Consider the following 16,327-nt stretch of genomic DNA (forward strand, 5'->3'; position numbering starts at 1 on the left):
TCAGAAATCATGCCATGTATTTTAAAAATCCACCTGCCATTCACAGCAGCTGGGAGTCAGAGGTTTAGGCTCTTGTCTCAACAGTCAGATCTAATAGGTGGCATCCGCTTTATATTAGTTTGACCAAGTTAGTCATTTCACAGGCATTAGCAAATATGTGATTATGGTATTATTAACTCTTAGCTGCAGGATTTTATTATAGCTCTTTTCTCTAAAGGACTACTATGTTTAATGATCTGTCAACATTTCCATTATAATGATCATTGTTGAAGAATTTTAATTTTGACTGTTTCAGCTATCCACCATTGAAAGTTGGCAAACAGTTCCAAAGCACAAAATTAGTTTTTTAAAATGTATTAGGTAGGATATCCTTTACTTTTCTCATTTATGTTTTTTAGTATTCTGTGGGCATATCTTCTCACATGCTGCTCTCAAACAGTGAATTATAATCACATTTGCTTTAGCTTGAAAGTAAATAAAGCTGGTTCATATTTGTCATTCTTCTAGTTCCTGGCTAAGTTCTGAAGTATTGTATATCTCTTTATTCAGTGACATCCCATTTTCTGCTCATCCCTGTACAGAAAAGTCTACATCAGCAAGATCTCGTGGTAGTTGCTCCTTTAGATCTGAAGCTTGTGATGATAAGGTTGTAGAAACAGATTTTTTTTTTTTTATTATTTATGCGTACAAAAGGGGTGAAGGCCTGGGGTAGGGGGTGTTAGAGGATTCACCAGAGATAGAGAGAGGAGTAGAACAGGTGGATTGAAAGAAATATACTGCTGAGGGGAGCAGCAGGTGAGACAGGAGAGGTCTGCTGCGCCATGTGGGTCACCTTCCTGGCTGGGGATCAAACTCAGGCCTTAGTGGTGATAGCACTGAGACTTAACCCCTAGGGCACCAGGGAGGCCCCAGATTAATTTGTTAAATAATAAAACTATTGCTGCTCTGGGCCCCAGCCTGCATATATCTTTCAAACTGATAATGTGATCCTCTTTTAGCAAAATGTCTAAGAGTTTAAATGTTCAGTCTGTATTAGGAATTTTCATTGTAAGCTTACAAACCTCAATTACTATATTTTTAAGTGTCAAATTAACACTATTCTCAAATTCTAAACCTATAACCAAAACCTAAAAAAAAGTTATTGACAAGCACAAGACAAATATATGGCCAGATAAAAGAATTTTGTTGCTTGGTCATCTTCAATGGGAGAAATGACCAGGGATAATTCAAGTTTTATCTTTTATTATTTTTTTCCCTTAATTTAAGAACTGATATTATCACACCAAACCAGTTCCTACCATTGTTTTATTTTAACATTTATAGGTTTCAAAAGCAAGTTTTCAAGCCATTTCCCATCAGTTTGTTTTCACAAGCTTTGAGTGCCTTAGCATCATAATGTCCTTCCAATAAGTAGCAGCTCAGTAAATCCTTGCTATTAATGTGTGTTAGGGAAATGTTGGGCACTGTTAAGATAAATTAGTCCTAGACCCTGCCTTTGGTGTGCTGGTAATTTATTGGTACCTGTGAAATTAATTTCAGCAGTCTGTTCAGTATATTGAATTTGTGACTCAATATATTGAGTTTGACTTGTGTCAGTTAGTGGGGTAGCAAAAGATAACATGTTGCATTATTCCTAGCATACATAATTGTATAAAGTTAATCCTTTTATAGAACTATATTTGTTCCCTACAATGACTTTTTGCTACTTTTTGTATAACTTTTTCATTTATGGATTATTGTGGTAGGTCTTTTGGGAACCGGCTTCCAAATGTTTGGCTATGAAGAAAAACTCCAGTCCAATCCTTTACAGCATCTCTTTGAAGTAAGTTGACAGGAAATATTAGAAAATGCTTCAACTTTTTTTTTTTCCCAGAGTACAGTGCAATTTGGTTGGCAACACATTTTTGTTTCAGAGGCTTAAGAAAGACTAGTCTTTAAAACATGGAATCAAAGCAATTGAAAATATTGGTTTTATTTTACTATGGGATTCTTTTCATTTTCAAATCCAAGTGTTTATCACCAATTTAATTCATTTGGGACAGTATTTCTCAAGGTATAAAAAAATCTTAGAATAAAAACATGGATAATAGATTCAGTACAATAATTGCTTAGTTTTTGTCACTTGATATATATCACAGATTTCTCCACAGTATTAACTATAATTCATTTTGCTTTGAGAAAAATGAGTCTATACTTTTTTGTTTTTGTTCTGGTATAGGGAAGTCGCTTGTGTATCTGAGTTTGTGTGCACTTTTAAAAATTTTTATCTTTAGATTCTTCTCCTGACTTTTGCCCAATGCGAACCCTTTTTTATTCTGCTTCATTTGCTCCCTTAGATACTTTGCTCTTCTGTCCTCAGTCTTTCCTGGAGTTAATTAATATAAGATCTCCCTGTCCAATTAATCTCAGGGATGTATTTCCTTTTCATTGTTTCAGTTGTTGTCTCTGCTATTCCTGGCTTTACAAGAAGAAACACAGATAGCTTGTTGGCTATATTGGTCACATCCAGGGGATCAAGCTAAAGATGTTATGCCTGTGCATGGGAAAGTACTCTTGCCAAAGTAATTCTTTACTTTTATTTATTTTTTTTAAGATTATTTATGCATACAACAACTGGGGTACAGGCCCGAGGTGTGGAGGATGAGAGGATTCACCAGAGACAGAGTAGGGAACAGAACAGGCAGAATGACCGAAATACACTGCTGTGGGGAGCAGCAGGCGAGACAGGAGAGGTCTTCTGCGTTATGTGGGTTGCTCTGTGGCTGGTGGGGATCGAACTGGCACTGCAGAGGCCGTGGACAGCTTCACAGCGCTGTGTTCAACTGCCTGCGCCACCAGGGAGACCCAGTAATTCTTTACTTTTTATTCTCTAGTCAAAGCCAAGGACAGTGCTTCGTTTTCTACTGCAGTGGATTATAGTTAAATTTAACAAAAACACTTAAATTCTTTTTTTTTTTAATTTTTTTTTTCTTTTATAGAGGCATGTTTTTATTTATTTGTTTGTTTGTTCGTTTGTTTCGTTTATACATGCACTGGGTACAGTCAGAAGCGCGGGAGGGTGAGAGAATTCACCAGAGCCAGAGCGGGGAGCAGAGCAGGCAGAAGGACCGAAGTACACTGCTGAGGGGAGCAGCGGGCGGCAGGAGAGGTCTGCGTGCCATGTGGGACCCTCCTATGGTGGCCAGGGAGCAGCCGGGAATCGAACCAGCGCTGCAGAGGCTGCGGGCAGCTTCGCAACCCAGCGCTCAACCGCTGCGCCACCGGGGCGGCCCAAAACACTTAAATTCTTAAAGACTTTTAAAGGTTTGTAGTTTCCTCCTGAGTCTGCCTGCACAACATCTTAAATGCCTATAATACTAATGTTTATAATATTAACCAAAAGATTTTTTCTCTTTCCCATTAACAATTTTATCAATATAGTTGAAATAGTAATAATTATTTATCGTGGTCTATAAATAAGGTATACCATTTTAGTGCTTGAAATTTTTACTGTGTTTTAAAATTTTGAATAATGGCAGGTATTTTTTTTTTTTTTTAACCATAAACTCAGTCAACCTTTTAATCACATCCAGGCCCACAGTGATAGCCCATGGTGCAGAAAAGACAATTATCTGCTTGTTCACCTTGTGTCACTGAGAGAACATTTTTAACAATTGAGAGTATGTGTTAGCCTATGTCACTTACTATTCTCATCTTTCTCCCACCCCACTTCAAAATTTTTTTAAGTCATATCTCTTTTTTTTTTTAAAAGATTTATTTATGCACACAAGAGTTGGGGTGCAGGCCAGAGATGTGGGGGGGTGAGAGGATTCACCAGAGACAGAGTGGGGAACAGAACAGGCAGATCAACCGAAGTACACTGCTGAGGGGAGCAGCGGGCGAGTCAGGAGAGGTCTATTGCGCCATGTGGGCTGCTCCCTGGCTGGCCGGGAATTGAACTTGTGCTTCAGTGGCTGTAGACAGCTTCATAGGTTGCACCAGGGAGGCCCCCACTTCAAAATATTTTAATACTGAAAATAGTAAATCTGTTGCCCATAATGTTATCAATATTTTAGTAAACTCTGTTCTCAAACTCCAGTCAAACCTAAACATGCAGTTTAATATAATTTACTTTCTTTTGAGACTCTAAAACATAGGAGAGCATATACATCTTTATTAGAGGTTGTTACTTGATAGGTACACGTAACTAGCCAGTACAGGGGGTACTATGGTGGATGGATATAGGTAAAAAAGAAATGGGGGCAGAGAGTACCTCTATGAATAAATAAAAACTCTGGGAACAGTGATGTTGCTTTCACTGTGTTCTTTTGCCTAATAGCTTCATAGGGGAGCAGCACTAATAAAGGAGAGCAAGTGAAATACACCCATCTTACTGTTTGTAATAGGAGCTAGAAATCCATTAGAGCACTCAGCAGCTCTCTTCCTTCTTCCTTTGCAGGACAGAGAAAATGCAGAGTCTAAAATGGCAACCCCCAGGTTTATTTTTATCTTTGTGCTAGTTTTTGCAGACCTACTTTTTATTTTAAAGTTACAGTTGTCACTGTAGGTTACTTTTAAGATCAACTTTTAGCATAAGTGATGAATTTCTTCCTTTATTTTTTTAGCTTTAAGCAAATATTAATAAATGATTTTTACCCCATTTTAAAAGAAAACAAGCAGAAGTCATACAAGCAACTTGAAATATTTAATAGTTGGAAGATGTCCTTGCATGTGTCACGCCTCTGTAGTGTCAGAAATAGCATAGGTTGGCAATATAGATAAAGCTCATCGTCTTTCTGGGTGACGAGAAATTAGGGATAATGATTTCAAGTGTGGTGTTGGTGAACCAGTAAACAATGTTGGCACTTTAGAACAATTTGCATGTGCTTTTCTTTTTGTGAAATTTTTTTCTAAGGCTGGTAGAACCCCTGTTTTTTTCCCTTGGCAAATTGTAGTTAGTTGCAAGCTCTTTTAAAGAACCTTGTCTTCCTAATTTTCTCTCACCAGCCTCAAACATATAAACATGTAAAACCTATTGCATACCTCCAGGGTAGGACTGTTGTATGATACACTAGTTACCATTTGTCAGAATCTAACTCATTTCATTATGTAGTTTATTGATGAACACCCAGGATTCCAACACAGGCCATCTGGCTGCCCTCCTTAGGTGCTCCCCCCATAAACTATAAATGCCTTTCTGAGCCATTCATTTCCACTGGTTGTAATTATTTAACATAGCATTTTCCTTTTTTTTTTATCCTTGAATTACTATACCAGGGACAAAGCTGTAGTTCGGTTTTGGCAGTTTCAACCATCTGGCTTATTTGTTTTGAAGTTGGCTTAGGTCATCTGGTAGCAGATTTTCTGGTCATCCTTCTTCCTCCAACTTGAATTATGATCAGTATCACCCCTTTTCAGTTTCTCAGCCAGGTTAGAACTTATAGCATTTCTATGAGGAAAATATTTTTTTTTACCTGTAATGATTTTTTTTTGCCAGAACATGTGGCTTTGTTGTACATGAACTTAAAGTCATTTGTTCGCCAGCAACTTAAACCTTTCAGTGTTCTAATTTGTTGTCACAAAATGGGGAAGTGGTTTTGTGCCGCGGACTAACGCAGCGGTAGACTAGCAGGACTGTCTCAGGATTGAGGAACTGTGAGGATGCTCAAGGAATCGGCGCATAAATGACAGACAGACACACTTCAAGAGTGAAGATCTGAATGTAATGTGCTCAAAATCATCATAGACTTTTATACCTTTTCTAACAATAGATGATTTCATACAATTTAATTTTTTCTCAGCATAAGACATCTACTTTGTTATTCATGTTCATGTGATCGATGTTCCATGGCATGGCACGGCACAGCAAACAATCTCAAAGTACTGAATCTACACAATCAGTTTTGTTTACACAGAACAGTATTCTTTAAGCTAGTTTTTCTTGATTCGTATCCCAAAACCACAATGATCAAAAACATTGATATTTACCTACTGGCACCTTTTACTTTTAGTGATCACGAGCAATATATTCTCTTCGTAAACATTTTAATTTTTATGGTATTGTCTCATGTAAAAAGTATTGTAATTATTATAAAACTACTATTGCCCCACACTATTTTTTTATCATATATTTCCTAAAACTAATTGTACACATATAGAAAAAAAAAAAGTAAACAAAAAAGTAATATAATTATAAATAGGTTACTAAGTTATTACTATTTCTGAAACAATGACTATATGATTAATAATTAAACTACTTTGTAAGTAATTCCATCAGGCTTGTTTACAGGTGACACTCTTAACAGCCTTGTTTCCATCAAAAAAAAAAAATTAATTACTACGGACTTGTTGCCTAAATTAGACTTATAGACATGTAAGCCTTGTTTGATCTAAATGCCAAAGTTTATTATAATTAAGCCCCTCGGGGACTGCGCCTGTCTTAGGTTGTCAAGAGTCACAAACATAAGACTGGCCAGTGCCTTCTTTAGTCTGCCCCGATCTTACCCATCATTGACTGTCCAGTCCAGCACACACACAAAAAAAGTCTTATTCACTCTAATGTGTCTGAATAAAAGTCTCCCTCTTTCCAGTAAATTCACTGGCGTTCAGTGGCAGAGGCTGCCGCAGTTTTGTAATAGTTACTCCCCCTTGAATTTGCTGATGAGTTAAGTAATAAATTTTCTGCTTAAAATTCACAATATTGACTTCAATGGGGGAAAAGTCTTTCTACTTAAGGAAAAGTTATTTCTTTTATCTCTTATGGAAAAAGTTAACAAATAAGTGTTAAATATGAACCATGGGTTTATGGGTATCATTATTTACTCTTGTTTTAATAATTTGTAAAAGTAATTCCTTGGGGTTCCTCCTAGATTTAAACTACTTGAATGGACCTAAATAGCATCTAACACTGTTATCTTTAAGGATACATAGCCCAATATATATATTTTTTTTTTGCTACAGTAGCATATTACTCACTAATAATACGGATTTTAAGAACTAAAAATTCCTCTGAAATGAGTTTCTCATAAGAGATAATCATGTCATTAAAGTATGAATTATTAACCCTGTATCCTAGCACTGGCATTTCTAAAGGTAGCATGATATATTAACATTAATAGAATACATTTTTTTCTTAATTCAAAATGACCCTCACAGCTTCGTTATTTTCACCATACCCCTTTCTAAAAGGATTTCAGGTAATTGTAATGATTGGCATTTAGTAAAGACAGAAACTCAGGAGATAATGTAATACTAGATAATATTAATGGAGAGATTTGACCCTGAGCTTCCCTATATCAATAGTAAAAAAAGTAATAAGTAGAAAGTAAGAAATATCAAAGCATGATTTAATGAGTGATAATGTTTCTTTTAAAAAAAATGTGGAGGAAGTATCTGCATCTCAAACAAGAGACCATGCTCTTCCTGACTAAAGAGTCTCATTACAGTTTTTCATACTTATGTAAAAAAAGTAATTCAAGTCAGGGGCCTCCCCGGGGGCGCAGCGGTTGAGCGCTGGGTTGCGAAGCTGCCCGCAGCCTTTGCAGCGCTGGTTCGATCCCCGGCTGCTCCCCAGCCACTGGAGGAGGGCCCCACATGGCGCGCAGACCTCTCCTGCCGCCCGCTGCTGCCCTGAGCAGTGTACTTGGGTCCTTCTGTCTGCTCTGCTCCCCGCTCTGGCTCTGGTGAATTCTCTCACCCTCCCGCGCTTCTGACTGTACCCAGTGCTTGTATAAATAAATAAATCTTTAAAAAAAAAAAAAAAAGTAATTCAAGTCGAAATCAATTCTAGAACATAGAAGATATTTTATGCACTTAAAAATTATTAATTTATAAAGAATTGAATTCAAGAGTACTTTATTAGTCAGGTCACATTTCTTTTTTCAGGAAAACTTATGGGTAGTATGAATTAAACTGGTTATAACACTTATATGCAAAAAATAGCTCTTAAATTATAAGCTATAAGTCAACTTAAGTCACTATTAGGGGTTCCACATTTCCCAAATCACAGACTTCCCCAGGCTCTTATGTACATCCCAGGACAAGTGTAGAGGCCTCTTGTCTTTGGTACACACCAGTATTGACAGATATGCCTAGTATGCAAGCCTCCATGAGGCCTTGCAGGCTCACAGGTCTGCTTTTGACACACTTTGAGAGGCCCTTGCTGTAGCCCAGTTCCACAGGCATAGAGATCAGCCACCCTGTGTATTGGATAGATGAAACTTTTCCTTCTGTGTATCTGCCACCACCCTTCTGAGTATCTGTCACCAGTATTTGCTTTTCCTGGGAGTGTTCCCCAACTCTTTAGTCTAGGCAATTCTCCTTTCCTTTCTTCTGGCAGCTTCTGTATTTCAACATTGTTCTTGACTGTCCCACCAAACCCCTCTTATTGGGGACAATCTATAGTATCTCATTGTCATCTGAGTGTTCTTAAAATAAGGATGGAAATACCATGCAAGACCAGGGTACATGTTAATAACTCAGTAATTATCCCATCCATTAAAATATGCAAAAGCCTTTCAGCATGCAGAATAATAATAATAAATACAGAAGTGTATTTATCAGGCTGTGGTGAACTACAAAAAGTTAATCATCCTTAAAGTGGAAGATATGGATTTTATTATAGGTACAGAGGATAAAAATAGAATGTAAATATTAGATGAGTGGAAGGTAAAATGCAATAGCCATAACCATGAATTCATTATATGTTGTTTTCTAAAAAAAGATGAGATAAAAATTTAAATGCCTTTTGAGTAGAGGACAAATAAATAGGGCCTTCCTTAGTGTTCCCGTTATGCTAACCATCCTTAATAATTACTCTCAGTTTTCAGACAACCAGGGATGGGGTTAGAACCCTACCCCAAGGAATTAAACTGTGCAGATATAGCTAATAGTATTCTAGAATCAAAGTCAAGGGATTAAGAGGGAGTAAATAGATTATCTCCTACTCTTATTTTTCAATTACTTCTTTGCATTTGGGGTGATCATCCCAAGACTTGATTGTAATTATTTTAGTCACTTTAATTAGAAATAAAATGGCATGGCTTTTTGACTGTCCCAATATCTACAAGTAATGAAAAGGTTAATATTCTTTTAAGGAATACAAGTGATTATCTTATCTTAGTAACTAAAAGAAAAATTGGATTTCCATCCTCAAAAACACTTAAGCCACACCACCTTATTATCAAACCCAAGTTTTAAATTTTCATCCCTTTGTGTCTAGATCATGCCTCAAAAGGAAATTTCCAAATGCATACTTTTCATGGGTAAAAGGTTCCTGGTAACTAAATTAAAACATGTCTATAATATCAGAAGTACATAGTGTAAAATTTATTTTGTGAAGTGAAAAAGCACTTCTTTTCTGGAACAGTGATGAATGATAATAATTAAAGTTTTGCACTGTGTGTTTACAGGCAGATTGTTAAATGCTAATTAAGGTGCTCTATTGTTCTGTTTGATAGTCCCAGTTGATTTTCCTTAATCTTTCGTTTATAGCTACAAATGCTGAAATGCCAAGATTCTTCAAGTATTTAGAAGGGGTTTGGGATTAATTATTCTATTTTTAAATTTTAAGGAAGGGAAATGATTCTGATGAGCTTTTTTCTTAAAAATTTCTTATTAATAGTTTGGATGCATATTAGATGTTTAAATGTTTGATTGAGTTTAGAATCCTAGATTTAAAAAAAGCACTAAAAGCCTTTTCTGTTCTGAAAACAAGGACATTTTATTTATATTTGCTAATATATGCATACAAGTGTGGAATAGAGATTTTGAATCACACACATTAAGTGTGTATCTTTACTTCTATGGGCTGAACTTTTAAGCAGTTGTCAGTGAATATAGGTCATTCCAAAGTCAGGAAATCTGCACTGTATTTTCTTGTAAGTCACCTGTGCTGTTTTCCTGTTCCTTATAAAAATTTTCTTACCCTCTTTCCTAATGGGCATTGTATGCTTTATTTTTGACTTACTCATAGGGCTACATAGAAATTTATTTTTTCTGATATGTGTGTCAGGTCCCCCATGACCACCCCCAAGTAGGGTGATTGACTAAGAGGAACCATAGGACTCTGCATTCAGTCATACAGCTCTGATTTGTTAGAAAGAATGGATGCAATGCAAAATCAGCAAAGGGAAAAAGGCACATAGGACGAGGTCCTAAAGAAACTAGACCCTGGTTTTCAAGAATTCTCTCCTAGTAGTGTCATAACAGGATGCACTTAATTTCTCTATCAGCAAATTGTGAAATATATGAAATGTCTACCAGGAAAGCTCATTAGATCCTCCATGACAAAGGTTTCTTCTGAGGGTTGATCATGCAGGCACTCTGCTTATTAGCATGCAATCAAATTCCTAACTCCAAGAAGGAAAGCAGGTATTTAGCATAAGCATACCAACAGGTTAGGCACTGTGAACTGCTCTGATCAATAAGATTGGTGAGAACATTCCCAAAATCCAACTTCCCAATGTCAGACCAGAGCCAGCCTTGCAAGCAGGATGTTTAAAAGATAGCAGGCTCAGGTCTGCTGTGGTAACTCATAACTGCACAATCTTTCAAGAGGAAAAAAAAAATTAAATAGTTTAAACCTTTATTTAGGAGCATTCAAGTCTGTCATGTCAGTAATTAACCCAAGCCATCTATGAAAGGTAAGGCATTTTTATCTTGAGACAGATGTTTAGGGCCCTGTATCTTTTGTAGGTCGTACCGATAAAACTGTTGGCCCAGTGCATTTTCCTACAGCGAAATTATCTTTCTACCAAAATGCTGCTCCCTGATATTTTGATATTTCTGTGAGAGCTTATAGACTTCATATTTTCTTGTATTTTATTTGCCAATTTTTATTTCATGCTGGAAATAATCTGAGCTTAGTAAATTTATTGTTCATGTTTCAACCTTGAAGTAGGTTACAACTTGTTACTAAAATCTTGATAGTCCATATGCATACAAATATACTTGAGCTATAATGTTGATGTTTTAGTATCATTTATTAACACTGCATTTTAGAGGCTGAAAAATGATTAACAACTGGGTTATGAATGCAGAATCTTAGAGCTGAAAGAACTCTTTACCACCCAACCCCACTTCTGTCATTGAGTTGATGCTGAACTAAAACTAGCAAAACAGATGGTACAAAAACTCTCCAGAAGCAGTTGCTCCATACAGCTCTCAGGAGCCCAGGCTGGAGTGTAATTAACTAGCTATCCAAAAAGGTCTTTCTTATCTATTAATATTTTACCGGTCTCCTATAATTTGGAGTATGGCTTTTAAAATCTTTCACTAAAACAACTGCTGACTCATTATTTGGTCTTTGCTTTGCCAGATTGTACCTTCCTACTTTCTTCAACCTTTTCTCACAGAAGTTGTAGGAATAATAATTTGGCTTTAAAACACAAACAAGGGCCTCCCTGGTGGTGCAGTGGGTTAAGACACAACCTACGAAGCTGTCCACAGCCACTGCAGCAGCAGTTCGATCCCTGGCCAGGGAGGTACCCACATGCAGCAGACCTCTCCTGACTCGCCCGCTGCTCCCCTCAGCAGTGTATTTCAGTAATTCCTCCTGTTCTGTTCTCTACTCTGTTTCTGGTGATTACTCTCACCCCGTCACCTCTGGTCTGTACCCCAGTTCTTGTATGCATAAATAAATCAGTCTTTAAAAAAAAAAAAAACAAACACAACAACAAGAAAAAACCCCACTAGTTTTGCCTAAACCTGTGAACTTGGATAGGGAGAAGAATTAAATTTTTCTCTATCAGAAATTTAGTATTTTCCTCCATTACTTCATCATAAATCAATTTGTAAAGGTACTTGGTGGATAAATGTATTTCTATGTAATTATTTGTAATGTGATGTATTTTATGCATTTAGAAACACTCTGAGTAGGAGGTCTGTTAGGTTCCCTAAGGACCCACAGCAATATAAAGAATTATATTCTGTGATGCAGGCAGTTGAGTAATCTTTTTTCTTTTTTAAAGATTTATTCATTTACGCATACAAGAGCTGGGGCACAGGCCAGAGATGTGGGGTGGTGAGAGGATCCATCAGAGACAGAGTGGGGAACAGATCAGGCACACTGACTGAAATAAACTGCTGAGGGGAGCGGCGGCCAAGATAGGGGAGGTCTGCCACGCCATGTGGGTAGCTCCCTGGCCGGGCAGGGATCGAACTCATGCTGCAGAGGCTGCAGATTGCTTTACAGTGCGGTGCTTAACCCTTTGCGCCACCAGGGAGGCCCAGTTGAGTAATCTTTAAATGAGAATTCTTAAGATTGTGTTTTGTTTTCTTCTTTATTGACAATAACAGTGCCTGTAATGTACTATTGCACTTTTAGGTTTATGTTCAAGTTAATAAAGAAGCAGCAGAGGATAAAAGTATAGCAAAGTCAGCACATGAGTTTTTTCAGCGATTGGAACTGGGAGAAAAGCAAGCACTTGCAATGTGGCAAAAATTCCGGGATTTGAGCATAGAAGAATATGTTCGCATTTACAAGGTACTGATACACTCTCTTTTGTGTGCTCCTGCAGTGTGGTACAGTTCTTGGCTGGTACTACTGGATATTAAGCTCATGTTTTTAAAAATCAATTTGTGTCAAGTTGAAAATTGGGGTTATAATATTGTTTTTTGACTTCAAAGTTAGAGCTATAAACATTCCTAAAACCTGTGAACTTCACAGGCGAGATATTCACCAGGTAGCATTCTGACACTTCATTTCAGTCTGGATTTTCTCTTATTCTATCGGTCCTTCTACTTTTAAAGTAATTTTGTCTTTTATTTCCTTCGCCCTGTATGTGATGAGTATAAATTTGTTGAATTAATGAACATTTTAGGAGCTGGGCTAGAAAACAATAGCGAATAAAGAAAATAAAAGTCCTTCTCTTGTGGACTTTACATTCTAGCATGGAGATAAAAGTGAATTAAACAAATTAACAACAGAGCAAATTAAACAGTAACATGATAGATGGTGATGCTATGGAGAAAAAGGGAAGCAGTGGAGATCAGGTGTGCTGTGTGAGTGTATTGGGTAAGGAGTGTTTTAATCAAGAAGTCATGTTGCTGGTGTGAGGGAGTGAGCAAGATGAAGAACAGTGAGTGAGGAGGTAGAGAAGTGTGGCAGGGCACGATGTAGCACATACTCCAGGGCTATCTAATATGGCTTCCTGCTTAATATTTATACTGCTGGAAATAGTAGCAGACTGATGGAAATTGAGCGCCTAAAGTATGAATAGTAGACTCAGAAACTAAATTTTCATTTTTCTTGAGTTTGCATAGACATACCTGGCTACTAGATTGGGCAGCACAATACCATTGTTAGGACCTGACTGGTGTGGGGGAGCAGAGGAATGACTTAAGTCTTTTTTCCCCATCTGTGTGACAGACTGTAGCACATTCTACTTTGTCGACAAGGACGATAATAGGATATTAAAGTAACTTGTTTGTTTCTGAACTCCTTTAGCGTCTAGGAATACATTTTGATGAATACTCAGGAGAATCATTTTATCGTGAAAAATCTCAAGAAGTCTTAAAGTGGCTGGACAATAAAGGACTCCTGGAGAAAACAATGTACGATCAGATTATTATTCAGTAAAGTTATTTGCTTTTCTTTCAATTTGGAACTGATATTTTCTTTCAGTGAGTGAAACAGAATGTGGTATGCAGCCTTTCTGCATTGCTTATAGTGCTTTTAGTTATTCAAAGTATTTTCCCACATGCTGTCTTTTGCAGCCATAGCAAAATCCTGGTAAGTTAGGAAAAAGGATGTTGTCTCCTCTTTTCATGGGAGGAAACTGAAAGTACAAGCGACCTGCCTCAGCTCACACATGCTGATAATGGTCTAACGGGGAAAAGGAAATTGATCTTATATCTTCTTACACTTACACTTACAATTGATCTTATATCTTCTTTTTTTTTTAAAAAAAAAAAAATCCCATCCTGTTCTGAAAAGAGTTAAGGCAGCTTATTAAATGGCATGACAAGTCTTTGAAAGGGTAAGAGGAAGAAATCAGGAAGCAGGAACAGAAAAAATGAATTAATGGATGATTGTTAGAGTATCATATAACACGCACAAAGGTTCTGTTTTCTTGCTTAAGGTAGATATCTGATTTAGCTTTGAATTTCCTGTAAGCCAAACAAAAATAGCACCAGTCATAGCAGACCAGGCAGCTGTAATATTGAAGCAAACCAGTTGCTTGGAAGTTGTACTTTTCAATACTGTCAGAGAGCAACTTCTAGCATAAGTATTAAAAGGAAGACATGGAGAAGGTAGTTTATAACATGGTCAGTAATACTCCTGAAGGAAAATTTTAGATTGCCACAAAATGATTGTTTTTAAGATTTATTTATGCATACAAGAGCTGGGGTGTCGGCCAGAGGTGTATGTGTGTTGGGAGGAGAGGATTCACCAGAGACAGAGTGGGGAGCAGAACAGGCGAATCTACTGAAATACACTGCTGAGGGGAGCAGCAAGCGAGTCAGGTCCTGCGCCATGTGGGTCACCTCCTTGGCCAGGGATTGAACTCATGCTGCAGTGGCTGCTGGTACCTTCATAGTGCTGAGAATTAACCCCTTGTGCAACCATGGAAGCCCTGCTACATATAGATTATAATTTTTGATCAATCAGGAAAAATAATAAAAATCCATGGTTTTATTAATCAAGAGCACTTTCTGACATGTTAAAAATTAGGGGTTCGATCCCCGGCTGCTGGGCGAGGGTCCCGCATTGCGCGCAGACCTTTCCTGCCACCCGCTGCTCCCCTCAGCAGTGTATTTCATCAGTCAGTCTGTTCTGCTCCACTCTGACTCTGGTAAATTCTCTCACCCTCCTGAGTTTCTGACTGTACCCAGTACTTGTATAAATAAATAAATCTTTAAAAAAAAATTAGCCCAATATTGAATTATAATGACTGGAATTAGAAAAATGTTTCATGGTTAAGCTGCAGTTGTAATCTCACTTTCACTGGGTGCATAAATATCTAAGTATCCTGAGCTGTAGATTTTAGAAACCTAAGATAACCGAATATTACATCATACTCTTAATAGATTCATGGTCATATTTCTTCTTGTTTTTCTTCATTTGTTGGTAACACTGTTTATTGGTACTTGAGTTTGTGAAAGATAATGTTATAGTTATACTTTTACAGATCATAATTCATTATTTTGCTTCAGAATTACATCTTTGCATTTCTAGAAAAGGAACAAGTATAGTGGATCTTTCTAGGAATGGTGACCCCTCCTCATTTTGTACTGTAATGCGAAGTGATGGGACTTCCCTCTATGCAACCAGGTTTGTATTTTCTGTGAAGGTCAACATTAGAATATGCAAATGACTTCATTGTTCTTTGTTCTATAATTAATGCTTAAGAAGATAATTTTATTCTCAACACTTGTCAAACCCTAATTTATAATGCTCATTCAACAATTGGTTTTCTGTTTATTGCCAGTTATAGCTCCTGGAGAGGTTTACTATCATCAGGAAAGAAACTGAAAAAGCTGTTTATAATTAAACATCATAGGATTTCCACAGTGGAATACCTTGTTCTGTAAATCACGAAAAAAAAAAAAATCAACTAAATAATTTGCGATTGCACATTGGCAAGAAATGTATACTAGAAGGTGACCACACTGACTCAGTGGTGTCCCCACTTTGTAAAGACCATCTTATTTATGTGCATGCAGATACCAGACCTCATTCTGATTGTGGTAAAATAGGCTGAGAGAGAAACAGATTCTGTTGCTTCTATTTTGTGTACCCATCTCCATGGCTTTCCCCAGTGGACAGGAGCAATCTCTGTTTAGCTGTAAGAACTGCTCTCACCAAGCCCTCTTATTTACTTCTGGGACAAAGCTAATGGGAAAGAAAACACAGGACAATAAAAGAGACACACAAGCAAACCCAGCCTTACTCAAGTACTGCCTTAATAGTAATCTCAAGGCCAGGATTTTATATTGGGTCAGGAAACACTCTTGTAGCATAATGATATTTTGTTATAGTTAACCACCATCATTTGTTCCAAACAACTTTAAGCAACCATTTTGACTATTACTCTCCTTTAGGAAATTCATCTCTTACTTGATATTACTTTTTTGGCATTACCCTTTATCAGTTCCATACAATTGGGCTAGGAAGCAAGAATAGCCTAGATATGTACATTTCTTTTTCTAGATACAAAAAAAATATAGTACAGAAAAAAGTATATAGTACAGATTTTTTCATGCCAGCTGATTAGTGCTGGTCAGATTAAAAAATGTGGTCACCTTCTGGTATGCATTAAAGTGTTTTATAAAAAATGGGCATGCCCTGGTGGCGCAGGTGGTTGAGCACCGCGCTATGAAGCTGTCCGCAGCCTCTGCAGTGCTG

General features: G+C 37.2%; 1 protein-coding gene across 4 annotated transcripts in view; it reads left to right on the forward strand.

Moving 5' to 3' along the window:
* RARS2 (arginyl-tRNA synthetase 2, mitochondrial) overlaps nt 1–16,327 on the forward strand; it is a gene marked incomplete at its 5' end in the record, with an annotated part of 51,541 nt that overhangs the window by 25,661 nt on the left and 9,553 nt on the right. For all 4 annotated transcript variants that reach the window (XM_084228533.1, XM_084228531.1, XM_084228530.1 and 1 more), the window contains 4 exons: nt 1,746–1,822; nt 12,305–12,463; nt 13,427–13,533; nt 15,158–15,253. In XM_084228533.1, the coding sequence (XP_084084659.1) occupies nt 1,746–1,822; nt 12,305–12,463; nt 13,427–13,533; nt 15,158–15,253 (439 nt within the window). The remainder of the gene's footprint in view (nt 1–1,745; nt 1,823–12,304; nt 12,464–13,426; nt 13,534–15,157; nt 15,254–16,327) is intronic.

This window comes from Talpa europaea, assembly GCF_964194135.1.
Source record: "Talpa europaea genome assembly, chromosome: 2".
NCBI lineage: Eukaryota > Metazoa > Chordata > Mammalia > Eulipotyphla > Talpidae > Talpa > Talpa europaea.